The following is a 20,756-nucleotide window of genomic DNA, read 5'->3' as shown; positions in this document are numbered from 1 at the left end:
TTAATGGGTGCAGAGTTTCGGTTTTGCAAGATGAACAAGTTCTGGAGATGGATGGGGATGATGGTTGCACAACAATGTGAGTATATTTTATGCCACTGAACCGTACACTTAAAAGTGGTTACAAAATGGTAAACTTTAGGTTATGTGTCTTTTACCTCAATGAGAAAAAAAGAGTAGTTAAAAAAAGTCTGCTAAGAATTGTGGATAAGGCAGTACCAGGCAGCAGGGGCTGGGGGTTCTTAGATGAGCAGAAACAAGGTCTGTGTCGTGCTCTACCCTCCTTAGTAGAAACCTCTCTGAAGTCCATAACCCCCGTCGGTGCTGGTGAGCGTGGAGTGCTCTTGTGGTGCTAAGGCTTTTATCACCTTGCCTGTACTTTAACTCTCCCCTTTGCCATGAGCCATTTTCCAATAAACTGAAGAGGATATAAAACAAACCAAAAAACCCTATATATACTGCATGATTTAAAATTTGTGTGGAGGTGAAAATAAACTTAAGCAAAAGATAACGGGTGGCAGAATATCAGGCGTTTTTATTTTAATGCTTGTCTATGTTTTTCAAATTTTCTACAGTGAACACATACAAAACATGAACATGTCAAGAAACATCTCAGCCTTAACATGCTCAAACCAAAGTTCTTGACTTCTCCCCTGCACTCTGCCTTCTCCCCCTCCAAAAAGACTTGCTACACCCCAGGTCCTCCCCATCTGGGTAAGTGGCCCCCAAATCCACCAAATCAATCAGACCAAAATTGTTGGGATTGTCCCTGACCCCTTTCCCTCATACCTCCATATTCAGTTCCTCAATAAATCCCATCAGTTGAATTTTCAAAATCTACCCAGAAACCAGCTACTTCTCACCATTCCCATAGGGCCTAGATAATAACAGATAATACTTAATAGGCTTAATAGGCTCCAGTGCCTGTTTCATAGCTAAATTCTTTTTATATATAAACCCATCTCATCCTCACAACTGCCCTATAAGGTAAAGATAAGTATTGTAGTTTCCTTTATATCACCGATGAAGAGGCATAGAGAAGCCAAGTATTTTGCCCAAGATCACACAGCTCATGAGCAGGAGAATCCTAATTTGAACCCAGGAGCCCATAGGCTATGCTTGTACCTACTCTATTACACTGGCCTTGGGTAGCTTGCTCTCCTGCAATATTCAAGTCTCTGTTCAATATCCCAGCCTCGGAGATGCTTCCCCCTCAAATCCTAGCTTACTCAGTCCCAGAGCAGAGCCCCTGTTCTCTGTCACCTTGCCCTGCTGTACTTTCCTTTAGCATTTAACTAATAATTACTTACTCATATATTATGTGAGTTCTATGTGGGAAGAGATTTTTGCCTTGTTTGTAGCTGAATCCCAAACACCTAGGATAGTTCCCGGGCCAAGGCAGGCACTCTGCAATTCTCTGCTGAATGGCCAAATGGATGCCTGACTTCTCGAAGGCTGGCTGCTGGAGTCAGACAGACCTGAATTCAGACCCCAGACCCATCACTTCCTAACTGCGACCTCAGGCAGCTTATTCAACCTTTCTCTGCCTCAGAGTCTACACTGAAAAATGGGGCTGACTGTACTCCCTCTCAGGGTTGTTTGCAAGAAGAGATGGTCAGCGGCATGTAAAGTGCTCAGCACGGTACCTGAACACAGTACACACAAGATAAGTCTTAGCCATAAGCATTACAGAGTGAGAGGGGAAAAAAACGTTATTTTTGAACCTTCCTGAAGCTCCTTTCAATTTCTAAAGAGGAGTATAGCCTTTGGAGTATGTCAAGAAATAAAAATGCTGACAGCAGTCTAATAAATGTTCTGTTGTATCAAAAATTAGGAAAGTGTATGTAAATTCAGTCCAATACTGAAAATGAGGAAAACTCAATGTAAATCCCATTTTTATGCATCCTCTACTGTATTAATATTTAGACATTTCTAACGCAGGCCCATTACTTAAATTTTGAGTGTGTGGATACATTTTTCAAGCCATCAGTTAAATAACGGACTGAGACAACAAAAATTCCTTCCAAATGAATCAGTTTTAAATGGTTCAGGATATTATCTTAGGCCACATAGAACTGAATGCCTACACCGTGAAAGTGATTTAAATTCCCATTCGAACAGCCCACGGTGCTGCCACCGTGGGATGAGAAAACAGGAAAAAACGGGGTGAGAAAATAAAGGGCAATCCCAGCAACACAAGCCTTATCCTCGTCCTCCTTCACCTTTCAATAGCCCAGGAGCCTCAGGGGGCTGCTCAGAAGTGGGGCTGCTCAGAAGTGGGGCACCCAGACCGTGTCCCCAGTCCCAGTCGTTCCCTTCTGCTAAAAGAGTGGCAAGGGTCATGTGCTATTAATAGGTGGCTGTTTGAGGGAAGCTCAGATTTTGGATGTGAAGAGGGGAATCACAGCATGAAGCATCTGGCCCTGTGCCCTAGGGTGCTGATCTCTTTCTACAGGACTGCAGCCCTCGTGACAAGTGTCCCTCTAAGATGGTCCCAGGGATGTGGATAACTCCAAACCATTATTCTTAGTCTTCTGAGCACAGAGTTTCTTAGCTGTAAATATAATGCTTTAGAAGGTCTGAACCCATGCTATCCGCTCCACAGAAAAATAACCATCTCTTCATGTCTCATCTTTCATTATGCTCTGATTGTGTAACTTGAAGTACTAGTTCAGTTGCCAGCTAGTAAGGACCTCCTACTACTCTCCCCAGCAGATGGCGGGGGTGGTATGGTGACAGAGGAGGCAGGCAGAGGCAGGCAGATCCAAACAGGAACATCCTATCCCAATTTGGGAGCTCTTTCAATGGGTGAGAAAGCCATTTCTTTTGGAATTCCATCAGGGACTTCAGTCATGTGATTATCCTCCAGCTGGCCAGAGGCAGTTAAGGCAGTTCAGGCATATCTACTCTAGAAAATACCACAAAGTAGTTCTTAACTTGAGATTTCCAAAATAAACAGATCATCTGAACCTAGCGAAATCACGTTGGAGATGCAAAGTATTTAAATTTTCTCAAAATATTTAAAAGAGTTAACGTGCTAATTGCAGAAATCATAGTACAAATGACTGCCTCTCCCTAAGCAGTGAATACTAATCCTGAGATTTGTTCCAGGATCAGATGTCTTAAGTTACTGGTCCTTTGTGAGTTTATCTCATGCCTGCTTTTGTCCTGGTCCTTCCTGTCCCTGTACCAAGTTTATGTAAATATAAGTTTATATAAGTTTATTATTTCACACAAAATAACACCTATCATTGGGACTTCCCTGGTGGCACAGTGGTTAAGAATCCTCCTGCCAATGCAGGGGACACGGGGTCGAGCCCTGGTCCGGGAAGATCCCACATGCCGCGGAGCAACTGAGCACGTGCGCCACAACTACTGAGCCTGTGCTCTAGAGCCCGCGAGCCACAACTACTGAGTCCGTGTGCACAGCTACTGAAGCCCGCAGGCCTAGAGCCCGTGCTCCGCAACAAAAGAAACCACCACAATAAGAAGACCGCGCACCGCAACAAAGAGGAGCCCCCGCTCACCGCAACTAGAGAAAGCCTGTGTGCAGCAACAAAGGCCCAGTGCAGCCAAAAATAAATAAATAAATTTAATTTAAAAAAACAATAATACCTATCATTTATTTAGCATGCAACGTGAGCTAAGCACTACAGCTGGTCTTGGAGATGTAAAAATAGCCATGAAGGGCTTCCCTGGTGGCGCAGTGGTTGAGAGTCCGCCTGCCGATGCAGGGGACACGGGTTCGTGCCCCGGTCCGGGAAGATCCCACATGCCGCAGAGCAGCTGGGCCCGTGAGCCATGGCCGCTGAGCCTGCGTGTCCGGAGCCTGTGCTCCGCAATGGGAGAGGCCACAACAGTGAGAAACCCGCGTATGGCAAAAAAAAAAAAGAAAAGAAAATAGCCATGAAGACATTGGTATGTAAAGGCTTTAGGTAAATAAACATACACGTGACGTCCAGTGAAAACAGATGCCTGCACAGCGCTGGGGCGCAGAAAAAGAGACTCCCGAGCCAGCCTGGCTGGGTTTGGAGGAGGCTGCCCCTAATAGGAGCCCTGAAGAAACAGGAGACCATCTAAGAGGCGGCTCTGACAGGAAAATCCAGACTGGAACTAACATAATGATGGTAGTAGTGGGAAAGAACAGAATTAGATGAAGTCCAGTGATTTTAAGGCCTTAGACTCAACAGGCTGATTGGAGAGGAAGGTAAGAGATGCCTAGACCAGGAGTCCTGTCTGACCTGGGCATCTGGGTCACTAAGCTAGAAGGGGCTTTCAAATCTCCAACTCCTCCTTCACCAATTTCAGTAGGAAATCTTAACCCTCTATTTTGTAGAGAAAGTAGAAAACTAGATGCTTTCAAGATGGAAAATCACTAAGTTCCATTGCCAAATCAACCAAACTACATTCATTTATTCATTCAACCAACAAGTATTTTTGAGTACCTGCCACGTGCCGGCACAGGGCAAGGCTCTGGGCATGCAGAGTAGCTGAAGACCTTGCCCTTCCCCGACCCCTGCACCCTGTCCACCCTGCCCAGACTAGAGCCCCCTCCCATGCCTTGGTTTCCATTCCCAGTGGCCTTCTCATGATTGAACATTTAGCATTTTTCCCCACAACTTCAATCGACTCTTCATTTGCCCCTTATTGACATTTTTCATGCTCAAAATTCTTCCATCTTGAAAAAAAAAAAAAAAAAAAAGCCCCTCTCCTTGGGCAGTATAAGCGGGATCAAAATGTCAAATGTGGGCTTCCCTGGTGGCGCAGTGGTTGAGAATCCGCCTGCCGATGCAGGAGACACGGGTTCGTGCCCCGGTCCGGGAAGATCCCACATGCCGCGGAGCAACTAAGCCCGTGAGCCATGGCCGCTGAGCCTGCGCGTCCGGAGCCTGTGCTCCGCAACGGGAGAGGCCACAACAGTGAGAGGCCCGCATACCGCAAAAAAAAAAAAAAAAAAAAAAAAAAAAAAATGTCAAATGTGCACACTCTTTGTCCCCACAATTCCACTTTAGGAACTTATTCCACAGAAATTCCTGTACACATATGAAAGAAATATGCAATATGCACAAGTTTGTTCAGAGTAGCATTATGGGAGAGAGCAAAAATGTCTAAATAAAACTCAAATATCCAGAGAATACTGCAGCATAACAGAATACTGGACATCTGCTGTCTATAGCCAGATGTCTAAAATATACAGATAAGAATACAAGCTTTAGCAGACTATATAGCAATAAGCCCAGTTTTTTAAAAGTAAATGTGTAAAAGTGCGTGTATGTGGTAGCACATGCACAGAAAAATCTTGAAGGATGTGCCTCAACTTATTAACAGTGGTGATAAATGAGGGAATGTGATTATGGAGTTTAATCTCAGTCTTTTTTTTTTTTTTTTTTTTTTTTTTTTTTTGCGGTAAGCGGGCCTCTCACCGCCGTGGCCTCGCCCGTCGCGGAGCACAGGCCCCGGACGCACAGGCCCAGCGGCCATGGCTCACGGGCCCAGCCGCTCCGCGGCATGTGGGATCCTCCCGGACTGGGGCACGAACCCGCACCCCCCCCGCATCGGCAGGCGGACTCTCAACCACTGCGCCACCGGGGAAGCCCTCAGTCATATTTTTTAATGTTTAGAATTTTTATAGTGAGTACATACTGCTTTGGTAATCAGAATAAAACAATAAAGATAAGAAGCTTTCATAAAAGGAAGCACAACAAGTTTACCAGCCTTTTCCACTGCATCTATTGCATTATAACATAGTCCAAAATCCTTGCTACTACTCCCAGGGCTCTAGGTGAGCTGGCAGCCCTCCGATAGGGATTCAGCCTCTATGACCCAGCACCCAGCTCCAGCTAAGGTCATGCATGAGTTGCACACAGATAAATCTAATGTCTGGTGTGTTTTTTTGCCTTATTTGACATCTCAACAATTATAGACACATGTGACCATGACTTCTTGTGAAGACTCTCTTCCCTTGCTTTCCTTTCTTGGAGGTTCTTCCATCTTGCTGGTCTCCTCTCTGTTGGCGCCTCCTTCCTAACTGAACCTTTACTTCTAAAAATATTCAGGGCTCTACCCGAGGCCCACCCCTCTGTAATCTACCCCATGGCATCTGTTAACACCTTTAGGCTAAAGCTTCCAAGTGCATCGTTCTATTTCAGATGTCTTTTTTGAACACCAGATTTATACATCCAACTGCCTATGTGACACTTCCACTTGGAAACCTCCCAGGCATCTCAAATGCAGTGCTCCACAAAGGACTTATGTTTACACATGCACATGCACACACGTGTACACACACACACACACACACACACACCCCTCTATTCTTTCTCCATTATTTCCTATTTCAGTAAATGGCACCACCGTCTACTCAGCTCGTCAAGCCAGAAACCTGGGTGTTCTCCTAGACTCCCGTCTCCCTCTCATCCCCACAGCCAACATTCACCATCCTACAGTGCTCTGTATTTCTTGATTCTGTCCTCCTCTCTCACCTTACACTGCCAAGCCCCCAGCAGCCTTATTTGGACCATAGCACTAATCTCCTGACCTGCCAGCAACTTTCACCCGTCCCCCCCAATCCTTTCTCCCTTCAGCAGCCAAAGTGACCTCTGAAAACTCAGTCCTGACCCAGTACTTTTCTGATTTAAACCCTTTAGTGGCTTTCTATTAAGAATCAACTTTCAGGGGCTTCCCTGGTGGCGCAGTGGTTGAGAGCCCGCCTGCCGATGCAGGGGACACGGGTTCGTGCCCCGGTCCGGGAAGATCCCACATGCCGCAGAGCGACTGGGCCCGTGAGCCATGGCCGCTGAGCCTGCGCGTCCGGAGCCTGTGCTCCGCAACGGGAGAGGCCACAGCAGTGAGAGGCCCGCGTACAGAAAAAAAAAAAAAAAAAAAAAGAATCAACTTTCAAATTTATGACAACAAGCATGTGTTGTTTCTGTAGCGGGGTAAAATAAGAACAATAATTTTTAAAGCCCAGTTAAAAGCAGACTGAAGCATGATGAGAGCAGGGGTTATGTCTATTTAGTCTGATGTAGACCCTCAGCGCCCAGCCAAGGTCTCTGCACACAGCTGACCCTAATAAATATTGACTGACTGAATAATGAATGAATGAATTAGATACAGCAGAACCTAGGATGGCCATAGAGATGAGGAAGGTATATTTTTGTTTGTTGTGCTTTGTTTTGTAAGATTAAATATGTATTCACATGATGTATATTACCTATTCATACACACATGTCACATATTGATGGACAAGGGTGAAAGAAAAATACGTAGGACGGATCACTGATGGAGAGAGGCATAGGTAGAGGGGTTAACCTCAATCAGAAAAGCAAAGATGAGTGTAAACAAAAATTTACATGTGCATTACACACACACATATATGTGTTTATACACACACACACACACACACACACACACACATATATATTTTTTCTTTTTAAGAGAAGGAGAGAAAAGAAGTTGAGGCAGTATCCCCTGACGGTTTCCATTTCCTCTCTGGTTTAAGAAGATGACCTACTAAGAATGAGGGAAAAGGGTATGAAATAAGAACATGAGGAAAGCAGTGAGAGTTGGAAATCATTTCTGTGATTGATGAGAGCTGGCTAGCTGCGTGGGGTTCAGTTTCTGTTCTGATGATTTTTTCCTGAGCTCTGCAAATGCTCAAGACACTGCTTTTCGTTTTGGCCTCCTGCTCCCGAGACAACAGTTCCCCAGAGTCAGTAGCAGAATCAAATGTTTCACAATAACCTAGAGAACTTTGACAAAATGACTCCTACGCCCCACCCCACGGACATTCTGTCCTAGTAAATGGGGGAGGGGTGGCTCTCATTGCTCTAAGAAACCTCCCCTTTGTCTCTGAGCCACAAGTCACTGGCCTCACAGATCACACTTTCTCCTTAGTCACTGTACTGACCAGTGCTGAGCACACTGGGTGGTGGTCACACTTGCCAGTCAAAACCACAGTGACACGCAACGTCCACTCCGTCCATCCATCTAACTGAGGAACAGCAACACGGAGGAGAGAGGAAACATAGATGGGCTATTATCTAGTCACACATGGCTTGGATGGGAAGGACACATTTCCCAGTGGGGTACAACCTAGATAGCCATCCCTGCCAGAGGGTAGAAGGGAAAAAATAGACCTCTTTCTATATTATCTCCCTGTCTCTCTGGATCAAAATGAACACTTTGTGTAGTTATGAGAACATGAATCCAAGCAGGCTTTGAAGCTGAACTGCTAACAGCTGAAAATAGCCCAGAGGGGGGGAAAAAAAAATCAGAATTTTTAACCGTTTAACAGTTTCTTGTTCATGGAATATGGGCTGCAATTTTACTTGAGACTTTAAAGGTGTCAGTTACAGAGACTGACTGACAAATACAAGAAGACGCTGACATTTTGCATTTCTTCAGTTGGCCGCTGCAATTTTGTTTCCAAATTTGGTGTTCAGTTACACATGATTATTTATTTAGAGATAAAACCAACCTATGGATACAAAGAGACCTTAAAATTATCTATTTCACTTCCCTGGCCCTCTAGATGAGGAAATCATGATGAGAATACTTGGGATTAAGTGGTTTGCAGCAAATATGGGAATAGACCCCAAGTCTCCTAACTCCTGGTCCAGAGGACTTTCTACCACACTCCACCCCACCCTGACTGTAGATAAGGAAAGAATTGAATTTGGTGAAAATGGAGATTCAGAGCTTATGTAGAAATCTGCTTCACAAGTGTGATCAAATGCATCATAAACAACAACTATTTAAAGAAGTACTAAACACATGCATTCAATTCTGCTCCCTCCTCAAATCCAAGAACATAAAGAGATAAAGACAAAGAGAATAGAATTAGAGATAGTAACGCAATTTTGGAAGATGGAGAGCAAATAGACCAATGGCAAATGGCTGAACAGACTGGAGAAGCTCACTCCCAAACTAGGACCACCTGGAAGCAACTGCATTTAAATTATAAACCCCCAAGAGGCTGAGGGTGATGGCAACAGGTTCCTCTGGAAATGGTGGGGAAGGTGGGGCAGAGAAATGGCTGAAAGTCTGTTTAAGAAGTTTAAGACCCCCCATGGGACTTCCCTAGCAGTCCAGTGGTTAAGACTTCACCTTCCAATGCAAGGGGTGCACGTTGGATCCCTGGTCGGGGAGCTAAGCTGCCACATGCCTCGCTGCCAAAAAACCAAAACATAAAACAGACGCAATATTGTAACAAATTCCATAAAGAATTTTAAAATGGTCCACATTTAAAAAATAACTTTAAAAAAAAATGTTTAAGACCCCCCCCACCAATACTCTCCCTCACTCCTTGAAGGCAAGTGATTGCCTCCAAAACCCCAGGCCCCACCTAGGAGAAGACTGGAAATGTATTCCCTGAAAAAAGCCAATAAAGGATCTTTGGACTGAAGGAGTCTAGGCATAGTTGGGGAAGGGGATTCCATACTGAAGAGATTACACAAAAAATTACTGCTGAGTGGAGAGGCCCCCAGTCTTCTACTTAGCTTTCTGACTAGTCGTATTTTCTCTGGGGAATCAGAAAAAAAAAAAAAAAAAAAGACCTAAAGGTACTAACAACAGGATTTCCTAAACAAAACAAAAACAGCCCAGCCAGGTCCCCCTAGCGTGAAGCCCAGAATTGCCAAACCCCATCCACTATCAAAGCTAATCTAAAACAGGAGGGAACAGCAAGACTTTCCAGATATTAAGGTAAGAACCTAACAGAGAAACAGCAAAGCAACTTAGAGAAGAGAAAAATATCACAGGAAGAAATTTAAAAAAACAAAAATAAAAATTCTAGCACCTTCAGAGATCTGAGAAAAGCACATCCATGAAATAAGGATAAGATGTTATTAAAGAAAGAGAGAGAAATAGAGAATAAAAGAGCTCATAGAAATTAAAATGAAGGCAGATTAAAAATTCAATAGGTGGCTTGAAAGATACAATTCAGGAATGTCCAAGAAAGTTGAACAGGATGACAGAGATGGAAAACAGGAAAGACGGAGAGATTGAGGGCCAATTCAGGACAGCAAATATCAAAATAACAAGAGTGTTCATGGTCAAAGAAAATGGAGGGGAAGACATTGCAATTTCTACAATCAAAGGACATCTTTACCCCAGAACTAAAGGACATTGTTTTTTCCCTTTAAAGAAAGGACAGGAGTGCGGATGTGGAAAAATGGGGTTTCCATAGTAAAAAGGCCAACCGAGTTTCCAGCGTATAAAATGCAGATAGACCTACACAAAGGTAAATCAATATGGAACTTCCAGAGAAAGATTTCTCACATGAAGGATTTTAAGTCAGAATGACAGGAACTTCTCAAGAGCAACTATGGATGGCAGAAGCTTCAAAAATTCTGAGGACAGGTGATTTCTACCTTAGAATTATAAACTTAGTTAAGCCATCAATTAAAAGCCAGTGGAGAACAAAGGTGATGTCAGACCTGCAAGTCTCAAAAAATTACCCCTCACACCCATTTTTCATAAGAAACCGGAGAATGTGCTCCACCAAAATGAGGAAGTAAACCAACAAAGAATAAGTCATAGTTCCAGAGACTGATGGCTCCAAAACAGGGTAGGCAAAAGGAGACCTCAGAAGGGCAGCAAAGGGGAAGCCCTAGCTGTTTGGGGGCCGAGAAAGCAACCGACACAGAGAGATCACAAGGCTCTGGAGGAATTTACCCCAAAATATGAATCTGGTAGATTCTCTATGTGGTTGAGTAATTTAGAGAGAAGATTTACAGCTGGGGTAGAGTCTGAGGTTGACTATTCATAAGTACATCAAAAATTAAGAGATTAAAAAAAATCAATATCTGCTGGGTAGTCTGTCTTGAGAGGAAAAGCAATCAAACGATACTACAGGGCTCTTCTGTAGATAGTATTACACAGTTATAATACAGTAAACACTGCATATTGATCTCACCAAAATTAAAATACAATTACAGTTGAGAGCGGAGGGGGTGGAAGAGTTTGTGTGAGGAGGGGAGAGGGGCAGGGGTAGATGAAAGGGAGCTAAATACTCACATTTTCAGCAATAGATAACTCCTCAAACTAAAAAAAAAATAGATAAGTAACAACACAGTATCTTAATTAAAGATATAGAAGTAATTACTAAAATAATCAGCTAAAGTTGAAAACACATGCCTCTGGAGAACAGAAAATGAAAGGGGAGATGCTGCTGTTTTTCATAACAAATCTCGAAGTAATAATTTTCTAATTAGATAAAATGTTATAATTATACACAACTTTGACAAAAATAAAAGCTTAATTTTTTCCCTTTTTAAAAAAAATGGGGGCGGGAACTCATGTTAAACATCTCATGATATGACATGACATGTATCAACATTAATAATCCCTGTTCCACACTCCATGACATAAATCACAGCAAGATCCTTTTTGACCCAACTCCTAGAGAAATGGAAATAAAAACAAAAATAAACAAATGGGACCTAATGAAACTTAAAAGCTTTTGCACAGCAAAGGAAACCATAAACAAGACCAAAAGACAACCCTCAGAATGGGAGAAAATATTTGCAAATGAAGCAACTGACAAAGGATTAATCTCCAAAATCTACAAGCAGCTCATGCAGCTCAATATCAAAAAAACAAACAACCCAATCCAAAAATGGGCAGAAGACCTAAACAGACATTACTCCAAAGAAGATATACAGATTGCCAACAAACACATGAAAGGATGCTCAACATCATTAATCATTAGAGAAATGCAAATTAAAACTACAATGAGATATCATCTCACACCGGTCAGAATGGCCATCATCAAAAAATCTAGAAACAATAAATGCTGGAGAGGGTGTGGAGAAAAGGGAACACTCTTGCACTGCTGGTGGGAATGTAAATTGATACAGACACTATGGAGAACAGTATGGAGGTTCCTTAAAAAACTACAAAATAGAACTACCATACGACCCAGCAATCCCACTACTGGGCATATACCTTGAGAAAACCATAATTCAAAAAGAGTCATGTACCAAAATGTTCATCGCAGCTCTATTTACAATAGCCAGGACATGGAAGCAACCTAAGTGTCCATCAACAGATGAATGCATAAAGAAGATGTGGCACATATATACAATGGAATATTACTCAGCCACAAAAAGAAACAAAATTGAGTTATTTGTAGTGAGGTGGATGGACCTAGAGACTGTCAGAGTGAAGTAAGTTAGAAAGAGAAAAACAAATACCGTATGCTAACACATATATATGGATTCTTAAAAAAAAAAAATATGGTTCTGAAGAACGTAGGGGCAGGACAGGAATAAAGACGCAGACATAGAGAATGGACTTGAGGACACAGGGAGGGGGAAGGGTAAGCTGTGACAAAGTGAGAGAGTGGCATGGACATATATACACTACCAAACGTAGAATAGATAGCTAGTGGGAAGCAGCCGCATGGCACAGGGAGATCAGCTCGGTGCTTTGTGACCACCTAGAGTTGTGGGATAGGGAGGGTGGAAGGGAGGGAGACGCAAGAGGGAAGAGATATGGGAACATGTGTATATGTATAACTGTTCACTTTGTTATAAAGCAGAAACTAACACACCATTGTAAAGCAATTATACTCCAATAAAGAAGTTAAAAAAATTAAATTTAATTTTTAAAAAAAATCCCTGTTCCAGCACCTACTATGTGTCAGCGTCATGCTAGATGCAGAGACACAATAGCAAATAAAGCAGAAAAAGTCCCTTTTCAGGGAACTTATATTCTATAATAACAACTAAACATAAATCCTTTTAAAATAATTGATTCTGCTTAGTGATAAGGAAATAAGGTGGTTATGATACAGAATAAGAGAAGCAAGTATTTTGGGCAGTGCGGTCAGAGGAGGCTCCCTGGCGGATGATATTTAAGTTGAGACCTGAAGGATGAGACAGACTTGGCCGTGCAGGACTAAAGAAAGAACATTGCTGGGGGGAGGGGTGGCGGGGAGGACAAGCCAAGGGTTCTGAACCCTTGGTGTATTGAAGGACATGGTTAAAGGCGGTCAGTGTAACTGAAGAGCTGAAGAAGTTAGAGGCTGGGGAATAAAATGAGGCTGAGGAGGAGGCAGGGGGATATGACACACGCACTGCCAGATAGGCAGTTTGTGGCATCACAGCATTTTAGGGCACTCTGCTGTGGCAAGAGCAGCAACAACAGACCAGTTACTACACACTGCTGAGACCCCCTCATTGAAAACCTACTAACAATGAGTCATGCTGTCATCAGCACCAGCCCCCACCTGTTTCCTGAAGATGGCACTTGCTCCCTGGATTGGCAGTGAGCAGAGGTCCAAAGAAGGGCTTGAGCCCCAAACAGCTCCCACAGGGCTCCCTGAGACCCCACCTTGGGGCCCGTGTGGCTTCCTTTCAAGTGGCAGCTCATGGAGGGGAAGAGGTTTTTCATTTGGCAAACCCAGTGTTGGTGCAAAGACCTGAGAGGTGATGCTTGTGAGGGCTCAGAGTGTGGCAGAGCAGATACAAGTCCTGCCTTCCCCTCACGCTGTGACCTTGGGCACATGTGCAACCTCTCTGAACCTCCATTTCCTCATCATATTGTGACGATGAAACAAGAGGACAAGCTTCTCAGGAGGCTTCTCAGGCCACTGAATCCTCCCCCCACTTCCCCTCCCCACGAATCTATATAATTTAGCTATGCAAAAAAAAAAAAAAAAAGAGTTGGCCTAAGACAGTGGTAGTAGAGATAGAGAAGACAAATTCAAAATATATTTTAAAGGAAGAACTAAAAGTACTGGGGCGAAGGAGAAACAAAGGATGATACCCAAGTTTCTGACTTTGGAAACTGGCAAGATGGTGGTGCCATTTACTAAGACGGCCAAGATGAGATGTGGAAAGGCAGATTCAGGGAGATGGGATACAGAAGCGAAACAAGAGTTCCTCCATGAGCATGAGACATCCAAAGAGACGTCAAGGAGGCAGTCAGATGTGGGGTCTGGAGGTCAGAAAAGGTCACTATTGGACATATACATACAATGGGGAGTCATCAGCTCATTGATAGCATGTAAAGCCCTGGGAACAGATGAGCCTGAAGAGGGCCTAAGCCATATCCTGAAGAACTCTCCACATTCAGAGGTCCCCCAAAGAAGGAAATGCCTGCAAAGGAATAAGGAATGGCCATTAGGGACGGCGGAAGCCAAGTTAGGAGGGAATTTCAAGAGCAGAATGGAAAACTGTGCTAAAGCTACTCAGAGATCTAGTAAGACAGGATAGGAATGCATCCATTGGAGGCAGCAACACAGAGGACTTGAATGACCCTGAGAAATTTCACAAGAGTGATGGGGAAAGATATCAGACTGTCAGAGTGAAGAGAAAATGAGTAATAAAAAGCTACAGTACATCTAGACAATTTAGAAATTCTGCCTTAAAGAGGGGCAGAGAAATGGGGTGAAAGACAGGGATATTAGGGTGTAGGAAGATATTTGGCTCTTTAATTTTTAATATAGCGGTACCAGAACATTAATTCCCTTATTCCTTCAGTCGTTCAGAAAATATGTATTAAACACCAGCACAACATCCTTAGGGAGCTTACAATCCACCAGGGGACAGAGGCAATAAACAAATACTCATATACTAATTTCAGGTGGGGAGAAATGCGTTGAAAACAAATAAAGCACGTGAAGGGGACAGAGAGTAACAGTGATATTTTAGATGAGTCAGGGGGCCGGCTCAGAGGGGGTGGCATTTGAGGGAGAACTAAATGAAGTACAGGAGTAGGAATCCTAGACAGGAAGGGGCTGGGAGGTGAGAAGAGATGGAGAGGAAGATATGGACAATCTTCTTGGCAGTGGGGGACAGCATGTCAGGGCACAGAGAGAGGCCGGTATGTCTGGGGCACCTCAAGAGACAGGCAGGGTGGGAAGAGATGGGGACAGAGAGTTAGCAAGGGCCTTAAGTACACAACAGGGCTGAGAGTTCGAACTGTATACCATTTGTAGGGAGTCCACTGCAGGTCGTATAAAAGTCTAACACAGGGCTTCCCTGGTGGCACAGTGGTTGAGAGTCCGCCTGCCGACGCAGGGGACACGGGTTCGTGCCCCGGTCCGGGAAGATCCCACATGCCGCGGAGCAGCTGGGCCCGTGAGCCATGGCCGCTGAGCCTGCGCATCCGGGGCCTGTGCTCCGCAACAGGAGAGGCCCGCGTACCGCAAAAAAAAAAAAAAAAAAAAAAAAAAAGAAAAGAAAAGAAAAAAAGTCTAACACAGAAGGATCACTATGACTGTTGTGTGAACTTGAAGCAAGAGGTACCTAGCAGAGGCTCACTTAGGAAGTGGCTGCAGAAGTCCCAGAAGACTTGGTGGTGGCCTGGGCTTGGATTTAGGAGTGGGGGTGGGAGATTAGGAGCACTTGGATTTGGGATGGATGATAATGGCTCGAATATGAGGTGGGAGAGAAAGACAGGGATCAAGGATGACTCCAGGTTCGTGGCTGAGCAACTGGGTAGAGTCGTTGCTGAGATGAGAAACAATGGAAGAAGTGCAGGGTTAGAAAAGAAATCAAGACTTGGGTTTTGGACCTGTTAAGTTTGAGATGTCTATTAGACAACCAAGTAACGAGATAAAACAGGCTGCTAGCTGGAAAGCAAGGGAGAGATGGGGACTAGAGGTAAGCATATGAAATCATCAACATGTAGGTTTAAGGTATTTAAGGCCCTGGAAATGAAGGAGAGCACCTATGGAGTACATTAAGATGGGGAAGAGGTCAGAGAACAAAGCCCTCAGCGCTGCAAAGTTTAGGGGCCAGGAATGGGGAGAGACGGATCCAGCAAAGGTGACAGAAAAAAAAAGTGAGTTGTGAACAGAATCAAGATGGAGAAGCATCACAGAAGCCAAGGAAAGAAAGAATTTCAGTTAGGAGGGAGTGTCCGACCATGTCCTGGGCTGCTAAGATAAGCGCCAGCTCCAAAAGAAAGTGCAGGGGCTTCTGTGACTCACGATGAATGAAAAATGCTCTGAGATAACATTCCTTCCCCATAAGTGTACTCAGACTACGTAGTTATCTGTAATAGGATCCTTCAGTTCATCTAGAACATCAAGGCTCTGTTTCCATGGATGCCTCATCACATGGCAAGCCCTCCTTCAGGATTCTCCCAGCCAGCAACCCAGGGGATCCCTGTGTCTGTGAAATGGTAACAGCTCAAAAATGGGGAAGCAGCCAGGGCTTTTCTACTTAGAGAAGACCTTCCAATATTTCCTTTAGGTTAGGTTTAGTATTGCTGCATTCTTTTAGTTTTTGCTTGTCTGAGAAATTCTTTATCTCTCCTTCTATGCTAAATGATAATCTTCCTAGGCAGAGTATCCCAGGTTGCAAGTTTTTCCCTTTCAGGACTTTGAATATATCATTCCACTCCCTTCTGGCCTGCTAAGTTTCTGTAGAGAAATCATCTGATAGCCTTATAGGGGTTCCCTCGTGACTGACTCTTTTCTCTTAGTGCTTTTAGAATCTTTAACTTTTGCCATTTTAATTATGATATGTCTTGGTGTGGGTCTCTTTGGGTTCATCTTGTTTGGGACCTCTGTGCTTCCTATACCTGGATATCTGTTTCCTTCTTTAGGTTTGGGAAGTTTTCAGCCACCATTTCTTCAAATACATTTTCAACCCCCTTCTCTCTTTCTTTTTCTTCTGGAACCTCTATTATGCATAGATTGGTGTGCTTTATATTATAAATCTCATATGTTGCTTTTTTTTTTTTCATTTTTCTTTCTGTCTGCTATTCTGTTGGGTGATTTCCATTATTCTACCTACCAGATCACTTATTCATTCTTCTGTGTTATTTAGTCTGCTATTCATTGCTTTTAGATCAGTTTTTATCTTGGCAATTGAACTGTCTAATTTTGATTGCTTCCTAATTCTAGTTTCTAGTTTCTTGTTACAGTGACCTGCATTTCTTTCTTAATTCCTTTAGCATTTTTATTACCTCCTTTTTGAACTCAGGGTCAAGTACACTGAGTTTGTTCTTTCAGGGGATTTCTCTTGTTCTTTTAATTGTGAGTAGTTCCTTTGCTTTTTCATTTACTTACATTTCTTATATTTACATTACTTACATTTCTCTGTCTCTATGAATTTAAGAGAAATAGTTATCTACTTTGTTCTTGAAGGTCTGTTTTTATGTGGGAGCATTCCTGTGCAGGCTGTGAGTCCAATATTTTTGGTGCTAGGGCTGTTTTTGGTATGAATGCCTGCCACATCTTTCCTCAGTGTGCTGGACACTATCCCCTTGATAGGCAGCTGACTGCTATTCTGGTGTCCAGATCCTGCACTGGGTGTTGGGTGATGCCTCCTCTTTGCTCCATAGCTGTCACAGCCCTGTCAGTGGTGAGGTCTGCTCCCCACTTGTTGCAGTAGAAGTCCTGAGGGTCAGGTTCAATAAAGCTCCATTGTACTTAAGTATATGCTCTGCCCCCAAGGAAGTGAGCCCTGAATCAAGTGAGACCCATTGTGGTCACCACAAACCTATGCGCTACCCATGCAGGTGTCCAAGATTTTGCCCAGAAGCAGCCCAAGGTCACATTCCTTTCTCTGTTGTATTCATCCCAGACCTAGTACTAAGCTGGTGGAGGAGGCCGGAGCATCGTGGCTGCAGGAATTGAGGTGGTTGTGCTGTGGCCTGGGACCTGTGCTGCCTCTATGGCAGGCCTCTTCCTGGACCTATTCACCCCAGATCCAGCTCCAAGCTGTGGTGTGAGGTGGGCTTAACTACAGCATTCCTGCTGAGAAAGGGACTGCTGCATACTCCTATCCAGGGGCTGTCCACTGAGGACATGGGATTCTGTGACTCCACCAACCACCACGTGTGCACGCCAACAAAGTCCACTGCTGCCCAGATCTGGCCCCACTGTTGGAGCGCTGATAATCAGCTCAGATATCAGCCCCACCCCAACCCTGTACACGCTCACAAAGCCTGCACCACCGGAGCCGTGCCCTGCTGTTAGCAAGCTGACAGTGGGGTTCCGTTGGTGGACCCACGTCCCACCCTACATGCACTAACAATGGACCACACTTCAGGCCCTCCAGCTTGTCTCCAAGCTGCTAGACCAAGTCCTCCCCCAAGGTCCCTTCACTGCAGTTTCAGCACTTTAGCACATACTAGCAGCCCTGCCCGGTGTGCATTTCAGGCTTGGAAGTGCAGCAAGGTGGCAGTAGTCAGCGTCAAGGCTGGTCTCTCTCTGCTCTAACTGCTAGCAAGCCAGCATGTCACATGCCACATGAGCAGAGTCCAGGCCCCTCCAGCTCCCTATCTGTCCCAGTGGGCCTCCCAGCAGACAGGGGAGTTTCATAAAGCAAGGGCCTGCCTGTGTGGACACTCCCTTCTTTACAGATCCCCCCACGGGTGCTGGTCCCATCCTGATGCCTTTTTTGTTTTTGTTTTTGTCCTATTCAGTTACATGGGATCTTTCCTTCAGCTCTGGTCATTTAAGAGATCTTCTGCCACTGTCTGGTTGGTTTTTTGTGAGAGTTGTTCTACTTGTAGATGTAATTTTTGCTGTGCTTACATGGGGAGGTGAGTTCTACCATCCTCCTACTCTGCCATCTTGATCTCCCAATAGTTCTTTACTCAATTGAAAAGATGTTAACATATTAATCCTGAGAAGCTAAAGGATTTAATTCAGCTATGCTAGTGGATGTGGCTGCTCAGTTATATATGCATTATGATAAAGGAAATAATTTAGTCCTTAAAACATATTTTTATGAAAGAGCACTTTCATTTTATCTTAAGATAATGCCACATGCCCCCTTTCACTGACGCCACACACACTTGTAAGTATGTTATTCGGAAGTCCCTGGATATTATAAATACCCTGAGCAACATGTAAAGTCACAGAAATCTTGCTTTCATTATTTTGTCATCAAAATTCCCTTGATAAACTTCCCCCCTCCAACTCTCTCTCCTGGAAGGCAAGGGTGGGAATTCCTTGTGTATGAGATATTGACCCATAGCACAGTGAATGGTTGACAGGTAACAATAACATTTGCTCTCAGAAGCTACTTTTTTTTTTTTTTAACACCTTTATTGAAGTATAATTGCTTTACAATGGTGTGTCAGTTTCTGCTTTATAACAAAGTGAACAGTTATACATATACACATGTTCCCATATCTCTTCCCTCTTGCGTCTCCCTCCCTCCCTATCCCACACCTCTAGATGGCCACAAAGCACTGAGCTGATCTCCCTGTGCTACGCAGCTGCTTCCCACTAGCTATCTATTTTACACTGGGTAGTGTATATATGTCCATGCCACTCTCTCACTTTGTCACAGCTTACCCTTCCCCCTCCCCATATCCTCAAGTCCATTCTCTAGTAGGTCTGTGTCTCCATTCCCATCTTGCCCCTAGGTTCTTCATGACCTTTTTTTTTTCTTAGATTCCATATATATGTGTTAGCATACGGTATTTGTTTTTCTCTTTCTGACTTACTTCACTCTGTATGACAGACTCTAGGTCCATCCACCTCACTACAAATAACTCAATTTTGTTTCTTTTTATGGCTGAGTAATATTCCATTGTATATATGTGCCACATCTTCTTTATCCATTCATCCTATGATGGACACTTAGATTGCTTCCATGTCCTGGCTATTGTAAATAGAGCTGCAATGAACATTTTGGTACATGACTCTTTTTGAATTATGGTTTTCTCGGGGTATATGCCCAGTGCTGGGTCATATGGTAGTTCTATTTTTAGTTTTGTAAGGAACCTCCATACTGTTCTCCATAGTGGCTGTATCAACTTACATTCCCACCAGCAGTGCAAGAGGGTTCCCTTTTCTCCACACCCTCTCCAGCATTTATTGTTTGTAGATTTTTTGATGATGGCCATTCTGACTGGTGTGAGATTATATCTCATTGTAGTTTTGATTTGCATTTCTCTAATGATTAATGATGTTGAGCATTCTTTCATGTGTTTGTTGGCAATCTGTATATCTTCTTTGGAGTAATGTCTGTTTAGGTCTTCTGCCCATTTTTGGATTGGGTTGTTTGTTTTTTTTGATATTGAGCTGCATGAGCTGCTTGTAGATTTTGGAGATTAATCCTTTGTCAGTTGCTTCATTTGCAAATATTTTCTCCCATTCTGAGGGTTGTCTTTTGGTCTTGTTTATGGTTTCCTTTGCTGTGCAAAAGCTTTTAAGTTTCATTAGGTCCCATTTGTTTATTTTTGTTTTTATTTCCATTTCTCTAGGAGGTGGCTACTTTCAAAAGGAGTGGATTATTTTTAGTAATCCATGTAGAGCTAATTGGTGAATAAAAAGTTAGGGAATTTCAATTCAACAAACATTATCTAGGTCCCCATTACCTGCCAGCAAGTTACTGAAAGGATATGGGCCTTGTCCTTCTAGAGCTAACAGTCCATGGGGAAGGGGAAGGAGGTTGGTTCAAATATAAGGGAAGGACATCTTACCCAAGCTGGATGGGAGAGTGGCAGGAGCCATTAAAGGCCTCTTGGAGGCAGGAACATCACCTGAAGGATGAGGAGGCATCAATAAATACAACAAACAAATATGAGGGGGCCAGGTAGACAGCAGAAAGACCAGTCAGAGGTATCAGACTTGAGTCCCAGACCTGCTTTTGCAACAACCAGGATCTGACCTTGAGCAAGCCGTTTGATCTTTCTAGTCCTCCTTTTCCTTATCTATGATATGCAACGGTTAGATTATGTCAGTTGACCTTAACCCTTGCTGTGCATCAGAAATCATCTGGGATCATTCTAAAAATCCTGGATCCTTCCCCCCAAAACGTGGTTTTAATTGGTGGGGC

The 20,756-nt window shown here is 43.7% G+C and overlaps 1 protein-coding gene across 9 annotated transcripts in view; it reads right to left on the bottom strand.

Moving 5' to 3' along the window:
- Positions 1-20,756, bottom strand: part of ANO6 (anoctamin 6) — a 203,784-nt gene that overhangs the window by 137,232 nt on the left and 45,796 nt on the right. For 6 of the 9 annotated variants that reach the window (XM_059081597.2, XM_067009134.1, XM_067009137.1 and 3 more), the window contains exon 2: positions 20,401-20,460. The exons of the other annotated variants lie outside the window; for them this stretch is intronic. In XM_059081597.2, coding sequence (XP_058937580.1) covers positions 20,401-20,460 — 60 coding nt within the window. The remainder of the gene's footprint in view (positions 1-20,400; positions 20,461-20,756) is intronic. 9 annotated transcript variants of the gene reach the window in all.

This window comes from Kogia breviceps, chromosome 12 (assembly GCF_026419965.1).
Source record: "Kogia breviceps isolate mKogBre1 chromosome 12, mKogBre1 haplotype 1, whole genome shotgun sequence".
In the NCBI taxonomy this organism is placed as follows: Eukaryota; Metazoa; Chordata; class Mammalia; order Artiodactyla; family Physeteridae; genus Kogia; species Kogia breviceps.
Note: the sequence above shows the minus strand (reverse complement) of the source record. Positions and strands in the feature narration are given on the sequence as shown.